Here is a 23,683-nt window from a genome sequence, read left to right as displayed (position 1 = left end):
CATACCTGGCACATAGGAAGATGGTTGTGGTTGTTGGAGGTCAGTCACCTCAGCTCCAGGGCATCTCTGCAGGAGTTCCTCAGGGCAGCGTCTTCAGACCACCTTCAGCTGTTTAATCAATAACCTTCCCTCCACCATAATGTCAGAAGTGGGGATGCTCACTGACGATTGCACAATGTTCAGCATCATTCATGTCTCCTCAGATATCGAAACAGTACACATTGAAATGCAACAGGAGCTGAACAAAATCCAGGCTTGGACTAACATTTGCACCACACAAATACCAGACAATGACCATTTCCAGAAAGAGACAATCTAACCACCCCTTGACATTCAATAGTTTACCATAGTTGAATCTCCAATTATCAACATCCTTGGGGTTACCATTGACCAGAAAGTCAACTGCACTCACCACATAAACACAGTGGCTACAACAGCAGGTGAAAGGTCAGGATTACTGCAGTGAGTAACTTACCTTCTGACTCCCCAGAGCCTGTTCACCATCTCCAAGGCACACATCTGGAGTGTGATGGAATACTCCCTACCTTGATGGGTGCAGCTGTAATAACACTCAAGTAGTTTCTCATAATCCAGGACAAAGCAACTTGCTTGATTGGCACCACATCCATAAGCACCCATTCCCTCCACCACAGAGATATGTACAGCAGTGTGTACTATCAACAAGATGCACTCAAGAAATTTACCAATGATCTTCAGACAGCACCTTCCAAACCCATGACCACTTCCACCTAAAAGACAAGGGGAGCACCATCTACAATTTCCACTCCAAGTCATTCATATCCTGACTTGGAAATATATTGCTATTCTTTCACTGTTATTGGGTCAAAATCCTGGAATTCCCTCCTTAAGGGCATTGTGGGACAACCTACATAGCATGTAAACAGCAGCAGTTGAAGAGGCAGCTCACTATCAACTTCTCAAAGGCAACTAGGAACAGGCGATAAATGCTGGCCTTCCAGTGACGTCCATGTCTCACTGAAATGAGTGAATGAAAATGAAACAAGTTGTTAATTTTGTTAATTTTGTCAATGGTTATCTAAGTGATGGTCATTTAATTGTTATTCCTTTGTTTAGTAATCCACAAGTCATGATTTAAAATCCATCAAGGCAAGTTATGAAACTGAACTTTAAAGGAAAAGAACTGTTTTGTGGGGCAGTACACAAATAAAAATGACCATAATGGTTGCAAGGTTAATCTAAAAGCTCCACAAGTTTGCTCATTTCCTTCAGAGCAGGGAATTGCAATTCCAGATGATCTGGCCTACATTTGACTCCTATATGGTTAACTTTTAATGTCCTCAGGATAGGTATTAATAGGCAATAAATATTGCTTTTCCAGTGCTGTTTACACGTAAAGTAAACTTCTTTACTATAGTGTAATTCTTACCTGTGGCTAGGGATAACTACAACAGAAACTATAAAGGTGTGCACAAAATATATCAAGCAAGTTGTGGGTTCATTCTCCTTCAAAGGTAGCAGTTTTACAGACAATCAGTCGAAACATGTCAGGGCATTGCAATATTACTAAGTAACAGGATTCCCCAAGGTCCAGAAAATCACAGGTGGCACAGATATCACATTAGAATTGGATCACCATATGTGAAAGGCAAAAATAGTAGTCTTTGAATGTGCAGCTTATTCTAGATCAGCATTGCAACAACATACAAATACATGTTTCCATGCCAAAGAGCTCCCACAGTGCTTTCTTTTAAGGATCTTCACTTTGCCAGGAATTTCTAACTACAAAATGGTACATGTGGATTCTTGGATATTAAGGTTACTATCTACAGCCAAGGCTGGTATCTGTATACGTTCTCAGTCTCCTGTCCTCCAGTTGAGCAGCTCTACAATAATATCTGTTTATCCACTGGGATTAGATTGGAAGGATGTTTCTGGCGCCTGCAATAAAGGGGGAACATTCTTCAAACCAGCAATATTATTTAGTGCATTCCACCTGGTCTGGAAGATTTCACTGAACAAAGAAGCTTCTCGATAGTGAAACTATAGTCTTCTCAAGAGCCTTTAGGGATGGGCAACAAATGTTGGCCTTACAAGTGACATTCATATCCATGAAAGAATAGAAAAAATATTGAGGGGCAGTAGGTAGCAGAAAAAAAAGCAGGTATGAGGGATAATCTACTGGCTGCAGGATATTCTCATGTTAACTTGATATAGGAGTCTTTCAGATCCTATGCTTGACCAATTCCTGTCTGCTTAACCTGGGGAGGACAGTTTATTTGTCCACTAGTCCCACCTAACATTCCTTGTTCTACAGTTGGCATCTCTTATCTGCTGACTGCAAATAATTAAATAGAGATCCATTTTCCAAAGACAGCACCTTCCATACTTTGATTTTAGTCTTTTGCATCTTCACTGGCAGTGTCTTCAAGATTTCTGTTGAGATGCATTCACTAATGATTATATGAAGGTCGTATTGATGGTGATAAAATTAAATTGCACAATTCCTTCTTCTAGTAAGATCAGTACAGCATATACATGGCCTTTAGGTATTGGACCTTGTTTGAGAATTACCATAGATCGGTGTTTCTCATTAACTAATCCTCAATTTCTCAAACTTCTAATTTTTGCTATGGAGACCTAGGTAAAACAGTGTAACATTGATTACATTTTAATGCCTGGAAATTGATGTTTCAGATAAAACCTTGGTGTAGCAATGAATCTTCTTCAAGCCAGGAAGGATGCTATTGATGGAACCTTTGTCAGAACCTTTACAGAGTTACTCCAATAGACTATCTGTGTCAATTAACTCAGATTTGACAGCTACTGGCAATTTCCTTCATTGCGGACTTCTCTAGTTCAAGATAGCTAATAGCACCTGAGTGGTAGTAAGCTTAAATAAAGTGGAAGGAAATCCCGTTTGCTGATTCTTCAAGCAGATGAATGTGTGGGTCAGCAACTGTTCTTGTTCGGGGATGGCTAAATGGTCACATGCCTGCATGAGGTGTGAATGAGGAGGGCTGTCCAGTTTGGCACTTCAGAACACCTATCACAGAGGGGATCATAGCACCATATATGACAGCAGTTAATAAGCAAATGCAACTAGATGCCTGTTGTTACTGTGACAGTAATCCGCTAGAGAAGAGATCTGGACGTGGTCAAATCTGGACAAGAAAACATTATTATGCAATGTATTTTGTTGAAAGACCAAGGTTTTCTTACCATGTATTGCTTATTCTACCGATTCCAAGTTCCACCAAACTTAGCAAATTTTTGGCATCTCCTATGCAGCTATGTCTACACAATGCACTTTACAAGTTTGAATTTTTCACAGTCATCTTTCAAGGGCCTAACATCTCAGAATAATCAATTTATTGCAAAGATCATTTACTGATACCTGGGTTAGTTTGCAAGTTATGCATATTGCTGACACTTGACAAACTCTGTCTCAGCGAAATAACACTTGAGAGTTCATTCACAAAATATAAATTAATCTTCCTCATTTGGACTTAGGTGACATGTACAAGACCAGGGCAATGAGGATCTGCATCAATCATCTCAGATATAAACAGCTGATGGACACAACAATGATGAACCCTTTGGAAGTTTATCTTGTCTTCCAGAGGTCAAGAACAATCCCAAATAAATATCCATTCTATCATCAGAGATGTGGTGAACATTACAACAAAGCTACTTGATTAGTAAAGGTCAAGTAGAAATATACCAGTAATTTTTAAAAAATTCATAATCAACTCCATAGATCAAAACCACAGTGTATGTAATCAAAAATGTAATTTAATTGAACAATTTGAGGGCAATGTAATGTTCAGAGATTCAGGGAGGCACTTTTTGTTGCTATGTGTCAAGAGGTTTCGCCTTTGCTCACTTTGATGAATTTGCTTAAATGAATAATTTTCAGAGAAGACAAAACACACTGATGGAACTGCAAATGCTTACGAAGAAGTTTTCAACTGAGCAGTGTAAAGCTTGTTTGCCTGACTTCAATCTAGCAGAAGCACAGATCTGGTGCAGGGATTAAAATCTTGATTTTTCTCTTTATTTATTGAGCACCATGACCTCTTTGAAGAGAATGCGGTTCAAGGCATGTGGAGACTTAATTATTAAAATACCTTCATTCTTAGCCTATCTTAGGCTGTTTTAAATTGCTGCTGTCTAAAGATACCAATTGTTGCCTGAACAAAATTATGATACAACGTATCAGAAACTCCTGATCAATTCCACTTGGCTTCTTCAGAATTCTTCAGAGCCTGAAATCTAAATAGTTTCTTGCTGAAGGCAATGTTGCATCACTACCTCTTGTCACAAGAGACCATAAACATATTTCTGGTTTAATTGCTAGTCTCACAACACCAATCTGATCATGATGTCTTGATCCAAGCAGGTAATGATATTTCTCAGATGTGGTCCCACTTTGTGGGTTATGCTTCAATAACCAAATCTCTCAGTCTTCAACTCGACACTGCCAGGATTTTTAACCCTACTGATGGTCACTTATTGAATCTTCAACAAATTTTGCTGGAGATTTAGAACCCATTATAACTATCTTTGAGAACAAAAATGGTCATCAAATTAGCGATCAGTTGGACATCAAAACTTAAAACCAATATTTTCAACAATTGTTCGCCATTGCATTCTAAAAAACAGTTATATTTTATAATGGATTCACAGAATTGTAAACTTTTTATCTTTTAAATAAAAAGGTAATTCACTATTGCCCTGCCTTCTTATTTTTTTTTGGATAGGGAACATTGGTAGCCCTAGTTAGAATGGCTAGTCCTTTAACTTTACTGACATCATCTTCTATTTTGTGTCTCTTACCAGGAAGGAAATCCAGTCAACAAGAAAACCTCTTCTTTGTAAAGAATACATCAGGTAGATCTGCCATTGACTATACATGAAGGAACTCCTCTGGATCTGCTACCTTCCCATTTTTGAATCCTTTCTTCAACCCTTTGGATTTAGTAGATTTAAACTTATTATTGCTATTCTTCCAGCGCAAAATTTTGCATCCCACTTTTCTTTTTTTATTGGGATGTGGATATTGCTAAAAAGGACATTATTTACCATCCATCACAGTTGCTATGAGGACATAGTGGTGGACCTCCATGAAGTTGTGGAGTCCATGGGATATTTTTTGTAGAGGTTTGATATAATTGAATGGCATGCTAGACTATTGCCAAAGAGGAGTTAAAGAGTAAACCATCTTGTTGTAGGACTGGAGTCATGCATTGGTCAGTCTGGGGAAGGATGGCAGGTTTCTTTTCTCAAATATCATTGAACAACCAGTTAGATTTACAGTCACATACCAGATTCTTTTGCCGGATATGGAATTAAATTTTAAAAATATTATACTGGGATTTGAACTCATACTGTGGATTTTAGACTAATAACATAAGCACTATTGATATATTTCCTTTTTGTTATGATAATTGTAAATGTTTCTTCTTCATGTACATAGAACATAGAACATTACAGCGCAGTACCGGCCCTTCAGCCCTCGATGTTGCGCCACCCTGTCATACTAATTTGAAGCCCATCCCACCTAAACTATTCCATGTACGTCCATTTGCCTGTCCAATGACGACTTACATGCACTTAAACTTGGTGAATCTACTACCGTTGCAGGCAAAACATTCCATACCCTTACTACTCTCTGAGTAAAGAAACTATCTCTGACATCTGTCTTATATCTATCTCCCCTCACTTTAAAGTTGTGTCCCCTCGTGTTTGCCGTCCCCATACTTGGAAAAAGGCTCTCCCTGTCCACCCTATCTAACCCTCTGATCATCTTGCATGCCTCTATTAAGTCACCTCTCAACCTTCTTGTCTCTAACGAGAACAGCCCCAAGGCCCTCAGCCTTTCCTCGTAAGACATTCCTTCCATACCAGGCAACATCCTAGTAAATCTCCTCTGCACCCTTTCCAAAGCTTCCACATCCTTCTTATAATGCAGTGACCAGACTGTACACAATACTCCAAGTGTGGCTGTACCAGAGCTTTGTGCAGCTGCAGCATAACCTCCTGCATTATGTCTATTTGGCTTGGCCCTATTTCCACAAACCCATTTCAGTTCCAATGTCATAAAGTAAATCAGTAGGAATAACCTGATGCTTTTTACGTGGCTTACATTTTCGTCTCTGATATCAGGTTTGGAGGGATACATTGTAAATAAAGGATGCATAAAAGTGCATTCATCAAATTGAGGAGAGTAATCTGTGTGTTCTAAAATGTTAAAATAATTTCATAGGATAGATATGGAGAAACTACAGTCAGTTCTGCTATAATGCATGTTTCTTCAACGGGAATTGGGTATAACGTGATTGAAGAATTTAGACTGTTGTTTGTAGAACGCAAACTTTGCTTATCTGTATTTGGCTACAACATGATTCTGGCCCTATTATTTTTAAATGGCACGGCTACTGCGCACTTTTTTTACAACTCAAAATCACATGAGAATGGAACTAGTGCATTATATCAGAACCGACTGTATTTCATTTTGTGGGGAAATGAAGATCAAGGCAGCATAATCTTAAGACAAGAGCTCATTAAGGAGGGAAATCATGAACAAACTATTTCATACAATGCGTAATCAAAATCCAAAAATTAATCTTCCGAAAGACTCTTGATGCCGGAACAAGTAAAGCTTTAAAAATTTGAATATTTAGATTTCTGTTAGTTCTACCATGCAATGTGGAGCAAAGATGGTATTTTGAGTTAATGCAGATCAGGTATAGTCTAATTGAATGGCAGACCAGGTGCTGGATGTTGTATGGTCCTCTCCTTTTGTAACCGTTTTACATGTTCAGAGAGAAGAAGCCAACATTTCATAGTATTGTTCAAAAAGACCAATAACTACAAAAACATTCCATCCTGATGTCCTCGTGATGTTTGGGAGTTCTAGCAACATTTTAAACATGTTTGTAGAATGGTAATTATAACTGTATTTTAATAGAGTAAGAAATGCTTAAACGTGTTGTAAAACTCCACTTACAAACAAGAGCAATCCAGAGTATCATGTACAGTAAGTAAAAGAGGGAAAAATGTCAAGCATGAAGAATCAATTAGCCACAAATGAAATAAACAAAATATTGTCTTTGCCATTTTCTCATACAAATCCTGCCAGTCTAAGTGAAATATTCCTGTCCCTAGAGATTCATTATTGAAGCGAGCCATTTAATAGATGTTTTTAGTATTAGCTGTTTATTTAGTGTTAACAGAAAAAAACATTCTTAAACAGAATCAAAAGATAGAGTTTTCAATGATAAGTTTCACAACTTATGAAATCAGACTATAGGATTCATTTATTCATTAAAAGTGATTTTATGAAATGGTTTGACACAGTTGGTAGGTCTCTTGCCTTTGAATCAGAAAGCCACTTGAGACCCAGCAGTGTTACACGTTAAGAGAGAAGAAGCCGGCATTTCATAGTATTGTTCAAAAAGAGCAATAGCTACAAAAACATTCCATCCTGAACCAACACCAATAATAAAGAAATTAACTAAGTAGTCACTCCATGGCTGTTTCAATCTTACTGTGTGCTGAAATATTCCCCCATTGCAAGATGATTGGCTTTAAGTAATTAATTTCTTTAGCCAGACTTTCCTGAGATTGTAACAAGGGGCGAGATAACCAATGTTGTTCACTAACTTAATCCAACTTAATACCATCTTTTATAAATTCAGTCAGTGGAATCTTATCCATCAGGTCCTAACAGGAACAAATTGATTTGCACACTCTATGATTGCTCTTTCCTAGCTCAATCTAATTATCATACCGCCTCCAAACAGCAAGGCTTGGTAAGATGAGGCATCCATTCTGTCAAAGAGAGGGTTTCTAATTTAAAGGGACCACAACATGAGTTATAAGAGCTCAGCAGCATTTGCATTTTTAGGGCTTTTGCAACCCAAGAATGGAGAAGATCTGCTTCCCAGATCTCTTTCTTTTACCTGAGTGTCCTGTTGCAGGATCTGAGGGACTGCAGGAAAGTAAACATTTCTAAGGACAGGAGTTTAAAGATAATTTCCTCAACCACTCTGAAGTGGCTAAGGAAGTCAACAACAAGAGCATGCCACCTTCAACCTGGAGACACTGTACTAAGTGCATGGCGGGAAAGGTGAGTGGCATGCACCTCCAGGTGCCAGGTGCCCACTCCAATTTGCTCAGCATTTTCTTGCACAGAACTCCTTAAGCCAACACTTCTTGTAGCTGCGCTCATTCATCTCCCTCCAAGTATCTCATATTTCCTCTCAGCAGCTAACACTCAATCTTCAACTTCATCCTATTGCCCTCTTGCACCCATCCCTCTTAGTCATTCTCCACAAATGGTATCCTTCCCTCCTGTCCACAAAACTCATTGTAGACTCTCATGTCTCTCTGTGTCTTCTTCCTGAGGAAGCTGAGAGACAGTTATCTGTAAGGGGTTGGGATGACTGGGAATGGGCTTCCACAAGTGACAGGCACCTGAGCAGCCATTGGCAACATGTGTCCCTGATCCATTGAGAAGGCAACCTTGTTCTTGTTGGCTGCAGATTTATCAGCTTCCTGCTTTAAGATTTTGAGCATCCTATGGCATAGATGCTCATACGTATCAAGAGACCTCATCCTCTGCCCTTTGAGTGTCTCTTTTCTTCTAACTGGATCTCAATGATTGTAATTTCATCAAGTTCCTCTCTCCCTTCCGATTCCTGATTTACAGCTATTACTGAAATGCTTTTTTGTATCCCATAAAGTGAAGACAAAAGGATTACCTTTGTTCATTTCAGCCATCTTTCCTTCTGCTCTATGGTTAACTCCCCATTATCACTCTTTATAGATCCAACATTCACTTTATGTACTATTTCTTCTGTTTAAATACCAGTGGAAACTCCTGTTATCTGTTTTTCCATTCTTTGCGAACTTCTTCTCATTTCTTCCTCTGCATCAACCATTTAATCATTCTCTGCAGCTCCTTATATCCTGACCAATCATCTGATCTGCCTCTCGCCCTCGTGCGGTTATATGTTTATTTCCTTAGGTTTGATGCTTTCCTTAAAATCTTTAATTAACCATTGATGGTAGATCCTTCCATTAGAATTTTTTTTATGAGTATACTTATGCTGAGTATTGTTAAATATTCCTTAAGTGTCTCCCACTGTGCCTATTGATCAATCTCTGAGCCAATTTCCCAGTTGACTTCAGCTTTCATGCCCACACTGTTGCCCTTCTTAGACTCATTTTTCTCCTTTTTAAACTGGAAATAAAATTCAATCATACTGTGGTTGCTGTTGTCTAGAGTTCCTTTACTCTGGAGTCATTTAGAATTTCATTGCACTGCACAATATTATGTTTGATATATCCGGCTCTCTGTGCTTCTCTAAGAAGCTATCTTGAAAGGATACTATAAATTCCTCATCCAGGCTGCTATTTCTAGTTTGTATGCAAATTAAAGTTATCCATGACTATTGTTGTCCCATTATCATAAGCATCTGTAGACAACTTTAGATTAGATTAGATTACCTACAGTGTGGAAACAGGCCCTTCTGCCTAATCAGTCCACACCAACCCTCCGAAGAGTAACCCATCCAGACCCATTTCTCTCTGACTAATGCATCTAACACTATAGGCAATTTAGCGTGGCCAATTCGCCTAATCTGCACAGCTTTGGACTGTGGGAGGAAACCGGAGCACCTGGAGGAAACCCACACAGGCACAGGGAGAATGTACAAACTCCACACAGACAGTTGCCCGAGGCTGGAATCAAACCTGGGACCCTGGTGCTGTGAGGCAGCAGTGCTAACCACTGAGCCACCATGCCACCCCCTTTCTGTCGTGTATTATTTCCCTTCTTATTTCTCATCTCCACCCGGATTCTATATCTATCTCTCCTGAATCGTTGTTACCTATAAATATTGTATTAATGCCATATTTGATTTACAATGCTACCACTCCACCTATGACTAGTTTCCTGTTCTTCTTGAATTACATAAACAATGAGGAGAATAATGAGGACACGAGGGAATAGCTGTCAAACTATGTTTATTTATTTCATTTTGTGCTCTTAATTCATTTATTTTGCCATGAATGCTACATGCACAGATACAGAGCATATAATTTAGACTTTTTGTTATCTTTTTAATATGTAGACCTGACTGTTGGGGTATTCTTAGGGTAATTCTCTTTGTCCATTTCAGCCATTCTCTGACCTTCATTTCACACAGTGGTGTAATTTAACAAAATCTGACACTAAACTACACAGGGGATGCTTGGATAAAATTATAGGTTTTTAATGATTGTTTTAACGGAAGGAAAGGGACTACAGTGGTGGAGATTAAGGAGGAAATGCCAGAATTTAGGTCCTGCGCTGCTAAAAGTATGTCGGCCATAAGGAAATCAATACAGAAAGAATCATTTCTTTAATTGTGCCCACTGCCTGCTGCTTTGAATTTGCCTTTTGAGTTGCTTGATCCCGCATTTGCCTTGTTTTGTTTAATGTTATTTCTCGTTTCCTCGATATGCGAATCACTGGAACATCAGTTTGAGCACAGTCCAGTTGAAGATCATCCCAAGGTTACAGATTCCATTTTCCCCTGGATTGATGCCAGTTCCCATGAGCCAGGCCCACATTTCCTACATCAGTCTTTGAGTCACACATTCATTCTCTAATCTTATTTGTCCTCTGCCGATTGGCTTGTAGTTCAGCTAGTAATTCAGAGATTATTACTTTTGAGATTCTTTCTTCTAATTTATTTCCTAACTTATATACTGTCCGAGAAAAGAAATTCCTCTTCATTCATGTCTACCTGTTATCCCTGTCATAAAGTTGTTACACTCTTCTAAAGTCCAATCAGTACAGTCCCAAATTATTCAATCTCTCTTCGATCCACCTAGTGAATCTTTTCAGGACTGCCTCTAATGCCAGTATACCTTTCGTTAGATAAGGTGACCAAAACTGTTCACAGTATTCCAGTTGTGGCCTGACTCATGCTTGGTATAGTTTTAGCAAAACTTCCCTATTGTTATACACTATTGTCTTTGAAATGCCAACATTCCATTTGCCTCCCTATTACCTGTTGAACTTGAATGCTCGCATTTTCAGATTTATGCATGAGAAACCCCAACTTTCTGCAGTCTTTCTCCATTTCAGTAATATTCAGCTACTCTACTCTTCCCCTTTATTCCCTGATTACTTAATAATTTTGAAATGTTATTAGTGATGAATGATGCAACCATTTGATTACCTACTCCTTTCTATGTTTGCAACATTCTTTAGTTTTGCATCGCTCTGAGAACCTAGTTCCATTCTAACTGTGATCTCAGGCCAATCCCTCTAGTTCACTCGTGATGGCTGTACCATTAACCATCCATGTCCTAAGCTTTGAAATTCCCTCCCTAACCTCTCTATACTTTCACATCACTCTCTTTCTTTGAGATCATCCATTAAAAATTCTGCTCTTTAACTGAACTTTCTGTTGGCTCTCTCTAACATGCTGTGGCTCTGTATTGAATTTAAACAGGTTGCCTAGTTCTGTGAAACACTCTGCAACACTTTTCTCTGTTAAACAGACTATAAAATCAGTTGTTGATTATGTTTACACTCTTTTTCGAGAATGACTGGATCACATTTTGAAGAACTGGCAGTGGGTACAATGACAGAAATGATTTCTTTCTGTATTGATTTCCTTATGGCCGACATATGTTTAGCAGCGCAGGACCTAAATTTTGGCATTTCCTCCTTAATCTCCACCTCTGTAGTCCCTTTCCTTCCTTTAAAGTATTCATTAAAAAACTATTTTGTCCAAGCATCCCCTGTGTAGTTTAGGGTCAGGTTTTGCTAAATTACACCCCTGTTTTGCTACATTAAAAGTGTTGTATAAATGCAAATTTCTGTTGTTTTACTGTTTCACAATTTTCTTAGGTCACTTCCACAACTTACTGGACAATGTGGGTCTAATGTCTGGCATATGCTACTTCATGGATGATTTGGCTGTTAACGTTTTTGTTCTGCTCAGATAGCTACTGGAGCAGTGCTTTAGGGATGCTGGGAGCACAAAGATCACTGGCTTTAAAAGCAGATTTGATATTGGAAATAAAATCCAAGCTGTATTAAAAGAGGTTTGCCAGACAAAAAATTAAATCTCAAATGTTGATTTGATTAACAAACTTATTTAGTCTTATAGTACACACAGTCACTTTTAATGTTCCTGTTAGATCAATTGCCATGGAAATTCTGAGGTGTTCTTACTGAGTCTCATTAACTATAGAACTAGGGTTACTATTTAAAAATAAGAAGTCACCCATTTAATACAGAGATAATGGGGATTACTTTTTCTCAGAAAGGGTCATTAATCTTTGGAACGTTTTCCAATAAAAGGTGATGGAAATGGAGTCTTTGAATATTTTCCAGGCAACAGTAGATGGATTTATGATAGACAAAGGGCTGAAAGATTACCGAGTAAGGCAGGAGCTTTGATATGAAGTTATAATCAGATTAGTCATAACATTATTAAACAGTGGTTTGGTGTGAAGGGCTGAATGGCCTTCATTAGCTTCATGTTCATGTGTTCAATTGTATGAAATAAGGAAACTTAATAACGGTGATCTTAGAGAAAGCTTGCTGAATGTAGTTTTACATCAATACATTTATATGTAAAAATATGTCTACTATGAAGCTATAACTGACAGAAGGAGAAGGCACATCATGGTTAGTACAGGTTAGAATATAGAACATAGAACAACACAGCACAGAACAGGTCCTTCGACCCTCAATGTTGCACCGAACTGTGAACTATTCTCAGCTTGTCCCCCTACACTATCCCTAAATCATCCATGTGCTTATCTAAGGACTGTTTAAATCTCCCTAATGTGGCTGAGTTGACTACACTAGCAGGTAGGGTATTCCATGCCCTTACCACTCTCTGCGTAAGGAACCTGCCTCTGACATTATATCTTAAATCTATCACCCCTCAATTTGTAGTTATGTCCCCTCGTACACGCTGATGTCACCATCCTAGGAAAAAGACTTTCACTGTCTACCCTATCTAATCCTCTGATCATCTTGTATGTCTCTATCAAATCCCCTCTTAACCTTTTTCTTGCCAATGAGACCAGGTTCAAGTCTCTCAGCCTTTCCTCATAAGACCTTCCCTCCAGACCAGGCAACATCCTGGTAAGTCTCCTCTGTGCCTTTTCCAATACTTCCACATCCTTCCCAAAATATGGGGACCAGAACTGTACACAATATTCCAAGTGTGGCCGCACTAGCGTTTTGTATAGTTGCAACATGATATTGCGGCTCCGGAACTCAATCCCTCTACGAATGAAACCTAACACATTGTATGCCTTCTTAACAGCACTATCCATCTGGGTGGCAACTTTCAGGGATCTATGTACTTGGACTCCAAGATGCCTCTGCACATCCACATTACCAAGAATCTTTCCATTGATCCAGTACTCTGCCTTCCTGTTATTCTTCCCAAAGTGCATCACCTTACATTTAGTTGCATTGAACTCCATTTGCCACCTCTCAGCCCATTTCTGCAGTTTATCCAAGTCCCCCTGCAACCTGTAACATTCTTCCACACTGTCCACTACTCCACCGACTTTAGTGTCGTCTGCAAATGTTCTAATCTATCCACCTATGCCTGCGTCTAAGTCATTTATAAAAATGACAAACTGTAGCGGTCCCAAACCAGATCCTTGTGGCACACCACTAGTAACTGGACTCGAGGCTGAATATTTTCCATCAACCACCACTCGCTGCCTTCTTTCAGAAAGCTAGTATCTAATCCAAATTGCTAAATCACACTCAATTCCATGCCTCTGCATTTTCTCCAACAGCCTACCATGTGGAACTTTATCAAAGGCTTTACTGAAGTCCATTTATACCATGTTAGCTGCCCTACCCTCATCTACATGCTTGGTCACCTTCTTAAAAAACTCAATGACGTTTGTGAGATACGGCCTGCCCTTGACGAAACCGTGTTGACTATCTGAAATCAAATTATTGCTTGCTAGATGATTATAAATCATATCTCTTATAGTCCCTTCCAAAACCTTTCCTACAACAGAAGTAAGGCTCACTGGTCTATAATTACCTGAGTCATCTCTACTGCTCTTCCTGAACAAGGGCACAACATTTGTAATCCTCCAGTCCTCTGGTACCAAACCTGCAGACAATGACAACTCAAATATCAAAGCCAAAGGCTGTGCTATCTCCTCCCTTGCTTCCCAGAGAATCCTTGGGTAAATCCCATCCGGCCCAGGGGACTTGTCTACTTTCACTCTTTCTAAAATTAATAACACCTGTTCGTAACTAACCTCGATCCTTTCTAGTCTAATATCTCGTACCTCATTTTTCTCCTCTATAATATTCTCTTTTTCCTGAGTGAAAACCAATGAGAAATGTTTGTTTAGCAGTTCTCTGATCCCCACAGGGTCCATACTCAATTTCTCACTTCTGTCTTTGACTGGCCCTATTCCTACCCTAATCATCCTTTTATTCCTCACATACCTATGGAAAGCTTTAAGGTTCTCCTTTATTCTATTTGCTAAAGACTGCTCATGTCCTCTCTTTGCTCTTCTTAACTCTCTCTTTAAATCCTTCCTAGCTGATCTGTAACTCTCCATCGCCTCATCTGTACCATCTTGCCTCATCACCACATGAATCTCCTCCTTCTTCGTAACAAGAGATGCAATTTCTGTTGTAAACCACTGTTCCCTGACCTTATCACTTCCTCCCTGCCTGACAGGGACATATCTATCAAGGGCACTCAACTCCACATTTCCATTGTCTGCATCCCCTGCATTTTGCTACCCCATTCTATGCATCCTAATTGTTGCCTAATCGCATTATAATTGCTCTTGCCCCATCGATAACTCTTGACCTGTGAGATGTACTTATCCCTTTCCATTGCTAAACTAAATGTAACTGATTTATGGTCACTCTCTCCAAAGTGCTCACCTACAACTAAATCAAACACCTGGCCTGGTTCATTACCAAGCACCAGATCCAGTGTGGCCTTCCCTCTTGACAGCCCTTCGACATACTGTATCAGGAAACCCTCCTGTACACATTGGACAAAAACTGATCCATCCAATGTACTAGAGTTACAGCATTTTCAGTCAATGTTGGGGAAGTTAAAGTTCCCCATAATGACCACCCTTTTCCTTTCACTCCTACCCAGAATAATTTTGCTAATCCTCTCTTCCACCTCCCTGGAACTCTGCGGAAGCCTATAAAAAACTCCAAGCAGTGTGACCTCTCCTCCTGTTTTTAACCTCAGCCCATACCACCTCAGTAGACGGGTTCTCTCAGCCACCATTATACTATCCTTGACTAACAAGGTCACGCATCCCCCTCTTTTACCGACTTGCCTGTTCTGAATGAAAGATCTAAACCCTGGAACCTGCAACACCCATTCCTCACCCTACTCTATCCATGTCTCCAAAATGTCTCCAGACTCTATAAAAGATCTTAAAGTAAGGGAACCCTTAGGAAGTAGCGACCATAATATGGTAGAGTTCAGTCTGGAGTTTGAAAGGGAGAAGGCGAAATCTGATGTAATGGTGTTACAGTTGAATAAAGGTAATTATGAGGGCATGAGAGAGGAACTGACTAAAATAGACTGGAAGCAGAGGCTAACCGGGAAGACACTAGAGCAAAAATGGCAGGAGTTTGTAGGTATAATTGAGGACACTGTACAGAGGTTCATTCCCAAGAAAAGAAAGATTAACCGGGGAGGGATTAGACAACCTTGGCTGACAAAGGAAGTCAGGAAATGTATTAAAGAAAAAGAGAGATCCTATAAAGTGGCTAAGAACAGTGGGAAATCAGAAGATTGGGAAGGATACAAAAGCAAACAGAGGATAACAAAGAGTGTAATAAGAAATGAGAGGATCAAATATGAAGGTAGGCTAGCCAGTAATATTAGAAATAATAGTAAAAGTTTCTTTCAGTACATAAGAAACAAACGACAGGCAAAAGTAGACATTGGGCCACTTCAAACTGATGCAGGGAGCCTAGTGATGGGAGATAAGGAAATAGCAGGAGAACTTAACAAGTACTTTGCGTCAGTTTTCACAGTGGAAGACAGGAGTAATATCCCAAAAATTAAAGGGTGTCACGGGGCTGAGTTGAGTATGGTTGCCATTACGAAAGAGATAGTGCTAGAAAAGTTAAAAAGTCTTAAAATTGATAAATCTCCTGGCCCCGATGGGATACACCCTAGAGTTCTGAGAGAGGTTGCTGAGGAAATAGCAGAGGCATTGGTTGAGATCTTTCAAGAGTCACTGGAGTCAGGAAAGGTCCCGGACGATTGGAAGATGGCTGTAGTAACCCCCTTGTTCAAGAAAGGATCAAGGCAAAAGATGGAAAATTATAGGCCAATCAGCTTAACCTCGGTTGTTGGTAAAATTCTAGAATCCATCATTAAGGATGAGGTTTCTAAATTCTTGGAAGAGCAGAGTCTGATTAGAACAAGTCAACATGGATTTAGTAAAGGGAGGTCATGCCTGACAAACCTGTTGGAATTTTTTGAAGAGGTAACAAGTAGGTTAGACCAGGGGAACCCAGTGGATGTGGTCTATCTGGACTTTCAAAAGGCCTTTGATAAGGTGCCACACGGGAGACTGCTGAGCAAGGTGAGGGCCCATGGTGTTCGAGGTGAGCTGCTGGGATGGATTGAGGATTGGCTATCTAACAGAAGGCAGAGAGTTGGGATAAAAGGTTCTTTTTCAGAATGGCAGCTGGTGACGAGCGGTGTCCCGCAGGGTTCGGTGCTCGGGCCACAGCTGTTCGCATTATATATTAATGATTTGGATGAGGGAACCGGGGGCATTCTAGCGAAGTTTGCCGATGATACAAAGTTAGGTAGACAGGCAGGTAGTACTGAGGAAGTGGGGAGGCTACAGAAGGATCTAGACAGGTTGGGAGAGTGGTCCAGGAAATGGCTGATGGAATTTAACGTGAGCAAGTGCGAGGTCTTGCACTTTGGCAAAAAGAATATAGGAATGGACTACTTTCTAAATGGTGAGAAACTTAATAAAGCCAAAGCACAAAGGGATCTGGGAGTGCTAGTCGAGGATTCTCTAAAGGTAAACATGCAGGTTGAGTCTGTGATTAAGAAAGCGAATGCAATGTTGTCTCTTATCTCAAGAGGGTTGGAATATAAAAGCAGAGATGTACTACTAAGACTTTATAAAGCTCTGGTTAGGCCCCATTTGGAGTACTGTGTCCAGTTTTGGTCCCCACACCTCAGGAAGGACATACTGGCACTGGAACGTGTCCAGCGGAGATTCACACGGATGATCCCTGGAATGACAGGTCTAGCATATGAGGAACGGCTGAGGATACTGGGATTGTATTCGTTGGAGTTTAGAAGATTAAGGGGAGATCTAATAGAGACGTACAAAATAATACATGGCTTTGAAAAGGTGGATGCTAGAAAATTGTTTCTGTTAGGCGAGGAGACTAGGACCCGTGGACACAGCCTGAGAATTAGAGGGGGTCATTTCAGAACGGAAATGCGGAGACATTTCTTCAGCCAGAGAGTGGTGGGCCTGTGGAATTCATTGCCACGGAGTGCAGTGGAAGCCGGGACGCTAAATGTCTTCAAGGCCGAGATTGATAGGTTCTTGTTGTCTAGAGGAATTAAGGGCTACGGGGAGAATGCTGGCAAGTGGAGCTGAAATGCGCATCAGCCATGATTGAATGGCGGAGTGGACTCGATGGGCCGAATGGCCTTACTTCCACTCCTATGTCTTATGGTCTTATGGTCTTATGGTCTTATGGCCACAACATCGAAGTCCCAGGTACCTATCCATGCTGCAAGCTCACCTACCTTATTTTGGATACTTCTGTCGTTGAAGTAGACACACTTCAAAATAGTTTGCTGTCTGCCAGCACATTCCTGTGACCCTGAAGAAATAAAGAGGCAGTAAATGGAGAAAATGGTCATCCTTCTGTGCACTGCAACTACACCTCCGGTTCCCATCCCCTTGCTGAGCTAGTTTAAACCCACCCGAATAGTACCAGCAAATTTCCCACCCAGAATGTTAGTATCTCTCTGATTTGAGTGAGGACGTCCTGTTTGTAGAGGTCCCACCTTCCCCAGAATGAGCCCCAATTATCCAAGAACCTGAAACCCTCCCTCCTGCACTATCCTTGCAGCCACGTGTTCAGCTGATATCTCTCCCTATTCCTTGCCTCACTATCACATGGCATGGGTAACAAACCAGAGATAACAACTCTGTTTGTTCTTGCTCTCAGCTTCCATCCTAGCTTCCTGAAATCCTGCCTTACATCCCTATCCTTCTTTCTACCTATGTCATTGGTACTTACATGGACAACGAATTGAGGCTGGTCACCCTCTCCCTTCAGGACCCCAAAGACATCACAGACCCTGGCACCTGGGAGGCCACACACTAACTGCGAGTCTCGTTCGTTCCCAACAAACCTATCTGAGCCTGACTATCGAGTCGCCATTGACTAACACTCTCCTCCTTTCCTTCCTTCCTTTCTGTGCAACAGGGACAGGCTCTGTGCAAGAGACCTGGGCCCCACTGCATACCTCTGGTAAGTTGTCCTGTTTCATGAATTTTAACCATTTTCTCCATTTACTGCCTCTTTATTTCTTCTTTTTTCTACTACTGTAGATTCTCTGTAATGTGTAACATTAATTGTAATATCTTTATTGGTTTGTGCATTTTTAACACTATCATTTCAATGAGACATCATGCTCAGCTTCTATATAATTAACAACTCAAAATTTAAAATCCCAAGTTACATACATCATGGTCAGCCAAATGGATGAGCAGGCAATTTGTGACTATTTCCTTCTCAAAAATGCTCTCCGCTTGGTGTCTGGGTTTGTGGAAAAACAACCAGACATGACTCACTCTCTGAATTTCTTTTACTCACTGCGGGGAATAGGTTCATTTTTTGGCAAACCACCCACATTGAATCTGATGACGTCTCTAAATGCTCCCATTTTGAAATCTGCCAGCTTTTTCAAATACTGTAATGAAGTTTTGCACAAAGATCATTGCAATTTGGTTATCATCTGCATGCAGGAAAATGGGTTCAATTTGATAATTCTTCCAAAGAGCAGGCACAGATATGACCACATACCAACATACTAAATAGAAGAAGAAATTGGTCACTTGGCCCATTGAGTCTGCTCTTCCATTCCAAAAGATCATGGATGATCTGTTTGTTTCAAATTTCACATTTCTATCTATCCTCAATAACCCTTGATTCCCTTACCTAACAAGACATTATCTACCTCCTTCTCATAAATATTCAATGATTCTGCTTTTGCTGACTTCTGAGGCAGAGTGTTCCAAAGCTCTCAGAACAAACATCTCCTCAACCTTGGTCCTTTTCTGCTGTACTGTTATATTATTATATCAGGTTTATAATAAATAACTCAGGTAAAACTGGAAGGACTTGAACTGAGGAACACAAAAATCTCATTTAGTGACTTATTATTCTCCTGTTAAAGATCAGGAAATAAGCATCAGAACACCATTTAACCACAGTTCAGAACTTCCCACGCACTCATCTGTGATTTCCGACCCTTTTATTTTATTGCTGAGAAATTATGGGCAGCATATCAATTCCATTTCGTGCTGCCACAGGGATAAGACTCCCACTGACATGTCCAGGTTTGTAACATTTATCTCTGTAGAATCTTACTAATGAAAAATGTATTTATCAAATAATCTGTTAATATCTTTTCATGATTAATTTTTATGGAACCTAAGAAAGGACAGTTTCTATTGTATAAACTGTGACATCTTCAAACACTTTACAGTTGGTAAATTACTTTAAAAATGAAGGGATGGGCTTTACCAACAAGGACAGGTTGGCCAAACGGCATGTGTAGGCATCAGGAATGTATTCAAAACCTTTACACCTACACTGACATTTTTTTAGTAATGGGAGTGCCTCACGGGGAGTAAGCCAAATTTGTTCTGGCAGTCTCCCAGTGAGCTCCTGATGGTTGGCACGGGGAGTGTTGTCTATTTTTGTGGATGCTCCAACTAACAGAGACATCCCCGGCAGCAATAGTTATCTCTTTTGGCAATGGTACAACCTTCCCATCTCACTGGAGTCTCACAAATTGGCCTCAGTGCCTCCCATAGTGTGAGTTTACCTCCAACACCGTGCTTTCATCTAATCCGACAATGCTTATGTTATTCCCTAAAGAAACTGGGTGTGGTTGCCATGGTATTAAGGATTCAACACTTATTGGTTAGCTGTTATGAACAAACATTAAATTAACCAGTTGCATAGGTGCCTGGGCTAATATTAAGCTATTATGTTACAACATACGAGGATGCTTTCAGTAGAGTGTCATGCTTCAATGATCTGAGGTAAGATGGCAAATGGGAGTTTTAGACCCTCAGGTCATATGCTAATAGACTAATGACATTATTAGCCTGTCTTTTAAAGGCACACTGACCGTGAGACAGGACACAAACCCTAGAGCACACTTCCCTGATTTTGAGGGTGCCCGGCCATTGAGATGTCTTCATCTTTTAGTTGCCATTGTTTGTGGTCAGGATGCTGAGGGTGCTGAACTGTTGACCCTCTGATTACGAAAGCAGATTTGAGGGGGCAGTGGAGGAGGAAATGCAACTGCATGTCCCACTGCCTATTGTTATGAGTTGACCTTCACTTTCAGACCCTGCTGCTGTGCAGAATTCTATTTGTCATCAATTGTTTAGTAAATAATAACAGTTTAGTAAATAATAATATTAATAATAAGGCACTCTGAGCTGGAACTTGCAAATACCAAACTGCATAAGTGAACACTTATTCTGCTCTGGTAGCTATGACTGTGGGTTGAATGCTGACTAACATATTCAAAGAATTACTCCATCCTTCCACTTTTATGAATATTACGGCAGGATCACGCAATTTAACATCTCACTATACAGAACTCCTTCAGAACAGTACAGCAGTGACAACTAGTTTCTGTGGTCATGCCGTGGAATTTGGCATGAACCCACCAACTTCAGACTTGGAAGTAAATAACTTACTGAACCAAAGTGCCATGTGCAAGAGGGGGTTAACATGGTTCTCTTGATGTTTCAAACAAGAAGCTGGCTTTGGTACTTCATATGATTTTGCCAATAATTCTCTGGGCCCATCAAAATGTATCTCAGTGGTCTTTTAGTTCTTTCATTTTAAAATTAAGCTTGTACCCGATTGGCCCAGTTTGTTGGGTGCCTCCTTCGTGAAGTTGTGTGAAGACAAGTGCCTAGAGCAATCCACTGCTTGGTGACTCTCGGCCCTGGTGGTCCTAAGCTACAGAAAATAACTAATGACATATAATGCTCACTTATAAACTCAAGGCTACAACAAATCTTTGTTTTCTCTTTTTAAATAATTAAGAAGGAATTCTAAATGTATCCAGAGAATAAAATCATATTGTTTTGTTCAATAATGTTGTGCTATATTTTTGTCTTTTTTAAAAATTCTTAGGTGGAAACATCTCCTACAACCCCTCAGTTTGTTGATCGCAATATCTACAAATGGGATGTTAATGGCACTGGAAAGTTGCTGAAAGTCAAAGGAGTAATGGGCCAACTGCGTAAGGCTCAGTGCACTGATTACAGCACTATCAGACAAGAAATTCACCTCTTGAAGAATACACATGCCACTCACTTCCAATTCTCCCTCAACTGGTCACTGATCCTACCGACTGGCAACACCACACAGGTGACCAGAGCAAACCTGCGCTATTATAAATGCTACGTCAGTGAGCTTCTACGTGTGAATGTTACTCCGGTCGTTGTTCTGTATCATCCTATTCTTGAAGATCAGCGTTTGCCGTCAGTGCTAGAGAACAATGGGGGCTGGATAAACCCAGAAACAATTCAGGCTTTCGTGGAATATGCCAGGTTATGTTTCAGACAGCTGGGAAACAAAGTGAAGTTCTGGATAACAATGAGTGAGCCAAATGGCATAAAGCACATAGTAGCACACAAACCAAACTTCACCCTTTTAGGCCACAATTTAATCAAAGCACATGCTTTAGTCTGGCATCTCTATAACAATGAATTTCGTAAGACTCAAAAGGGACAGATCTCAGTTTCCCTTCATGCTGATTGGGTAGACCCGGCCAACCCTTTCTCTAGGAATGATATAGAAGCAGCTGCTAGAAGTTTAGAGTTTGATATCGGTTGGTTTGCAGAGCCTATTTTTGGCACTGGAGACTACCCATTCATCATGCGAGACTGGCAGACCCAAAGGCAAAACACTGGATGGCACAATTCTTATTTGCCTTACTTCACCAATGAAGAGAAAGAGCTAATCCGTGGCTCTGGTGATTTTGTGGCATTGAACCACTACACAACTCATATTATACATCTAGAAGGTCAAACTGGAGCCAAGACCGGTTATGAGTTCAAAGTGCAGCACCTGAAAGATACTACCTGGTTGGCATCACCAGATGGAAAAGCAGTTGTGCCAGGGGGTTTACGCAAACTCCTCAGGTGGATAAAATCAAAATATGGCAACATCCCAATTTATATCACATCAAATGGCATTGATGATGATTCACCCTCCAAAGACAAGTTGCGTGTTTACTACATTCAGAGTTACATTAATGAAGTTTTGAAAGGTAAGCCATTTGCCATGTCTTGATTTAACAAATGTACATGTTTTGTTGGAAGTCTAGTGTTTGTGTTGCCTGCTACTAGGAATACTGGTGTTTATCTGTGCCCTATCATTGTCAAACATTTCCTGTATATCCAAAATTTCCTGCATATGCAAAATATCACCAGAGATTATTTGAAAAATTAAACATGCAATTGTTCTCAACTTTTGTAATGTGCTTTCACCAATGTTAGATTTTTATTTATTGGTTTGTTTTTGCAATTCACTTGCACTGAAATGTTTTAGTTCATCCCAAGAAGGATTCTCTATTCTGTGGATGAAAACTCTTTCTGTCTCTTTCCACCTCAGCAGCCTTTGTTGCTGACTTTCCTGTTTTGTTTGATTTTGTATCTTGTTTTTCTTTTTGTTTCTCATGTCTCCTTGCATCAGACAAGTGAATTCAAGTTAACAATTGGTCTTCTTTAGCTGATACCCACAATGTGATTGAAGCTTTCTCAAGTTCTCACATCGCTATCTTTACAACAACTTGCATTTGTAGAGTGGGGAAACATATCAGAACTCCTTACAAAGGCAAGAGAAAGATCGAGTCATGAGCACAGAGATATGTTTTAAGGGGGCTATATTAAAGAGGACAAAGGTGGGAAAGCAAAATGGTTTTACAATGTTCTAAAGAACGGGAAGATCAACTGAAGTATTTTGGTGTCAATATTAATTCTCTACAAATAAGTGGGTTTTGAGTCCATTAAAATTGGGTCCAATAAATTTGCCAATGATTGAGCAGAATGTGTAAAATGGAAGTGTTGGGGCATGCAGCTGGAGAAAGGAGCATGAAGCAGAACCATGGAACCATTTGAAAATTTAGTTCATGCGTCTTGAAATCAATACAATAGGATGTTTCAAAAGCTTTAACAATGAGAGCTAGGAGGTAAAGAGTCACCATAGTCCCAGATTGCTGCTCTTTTATCAGCAAGAGATAACTGGTGGTGTTTTTAACCTAGGGTCATCACACCTCAGGCAAGGGGAAAAGGTGGAGAAGGAGAGTCCATCATGGTCACCTTAGCCTGTGCAAAGTCAAAAATC

The 23,683-nt window shown here is 40.1% G+C and overlaps 1 protein-coding gene across 1 annotated transcript in view; it reads left to right on the top strand.

Moving 5' to 3' along the window:
* Window positions 1-23,683, top strand: part of kl (klotho) — a 97,142-nt gene that overhangs the window by 65,060 nt on the left and 8,399 nt on the right. The window contains exon 4 of the mRNA XM_072577230.1: window positions 21,467-22,607. Coding sequence (XP_072433331.1) covers window positions 21,467-22,607 — 1,141 coding nt within the window. The remainder of the gene's footprint in view (window positions 1-21,466; window positions 22,608-23,683) is intronic.

Source organism: Chiloscyllium punctatum, chromosome 9 (assembly GCF_047496795.1).
Source record: "Chiloscyllium punctatum isolate Juve2018m chromosome 9, sChiPun1.3, whole genome shotgun sequence".
NCBI lineage: Eukaryota > Metazoa > Chordata > Chondrichthyes > Orectolobiformes > Hemiscylliidae > Chiloscyllium > Chiloscyllium punctatum.
Note: the sequence above shows the minus strand (reverse complement) of the source record. Positions and strands in the feature narration are given on the sequence as shown.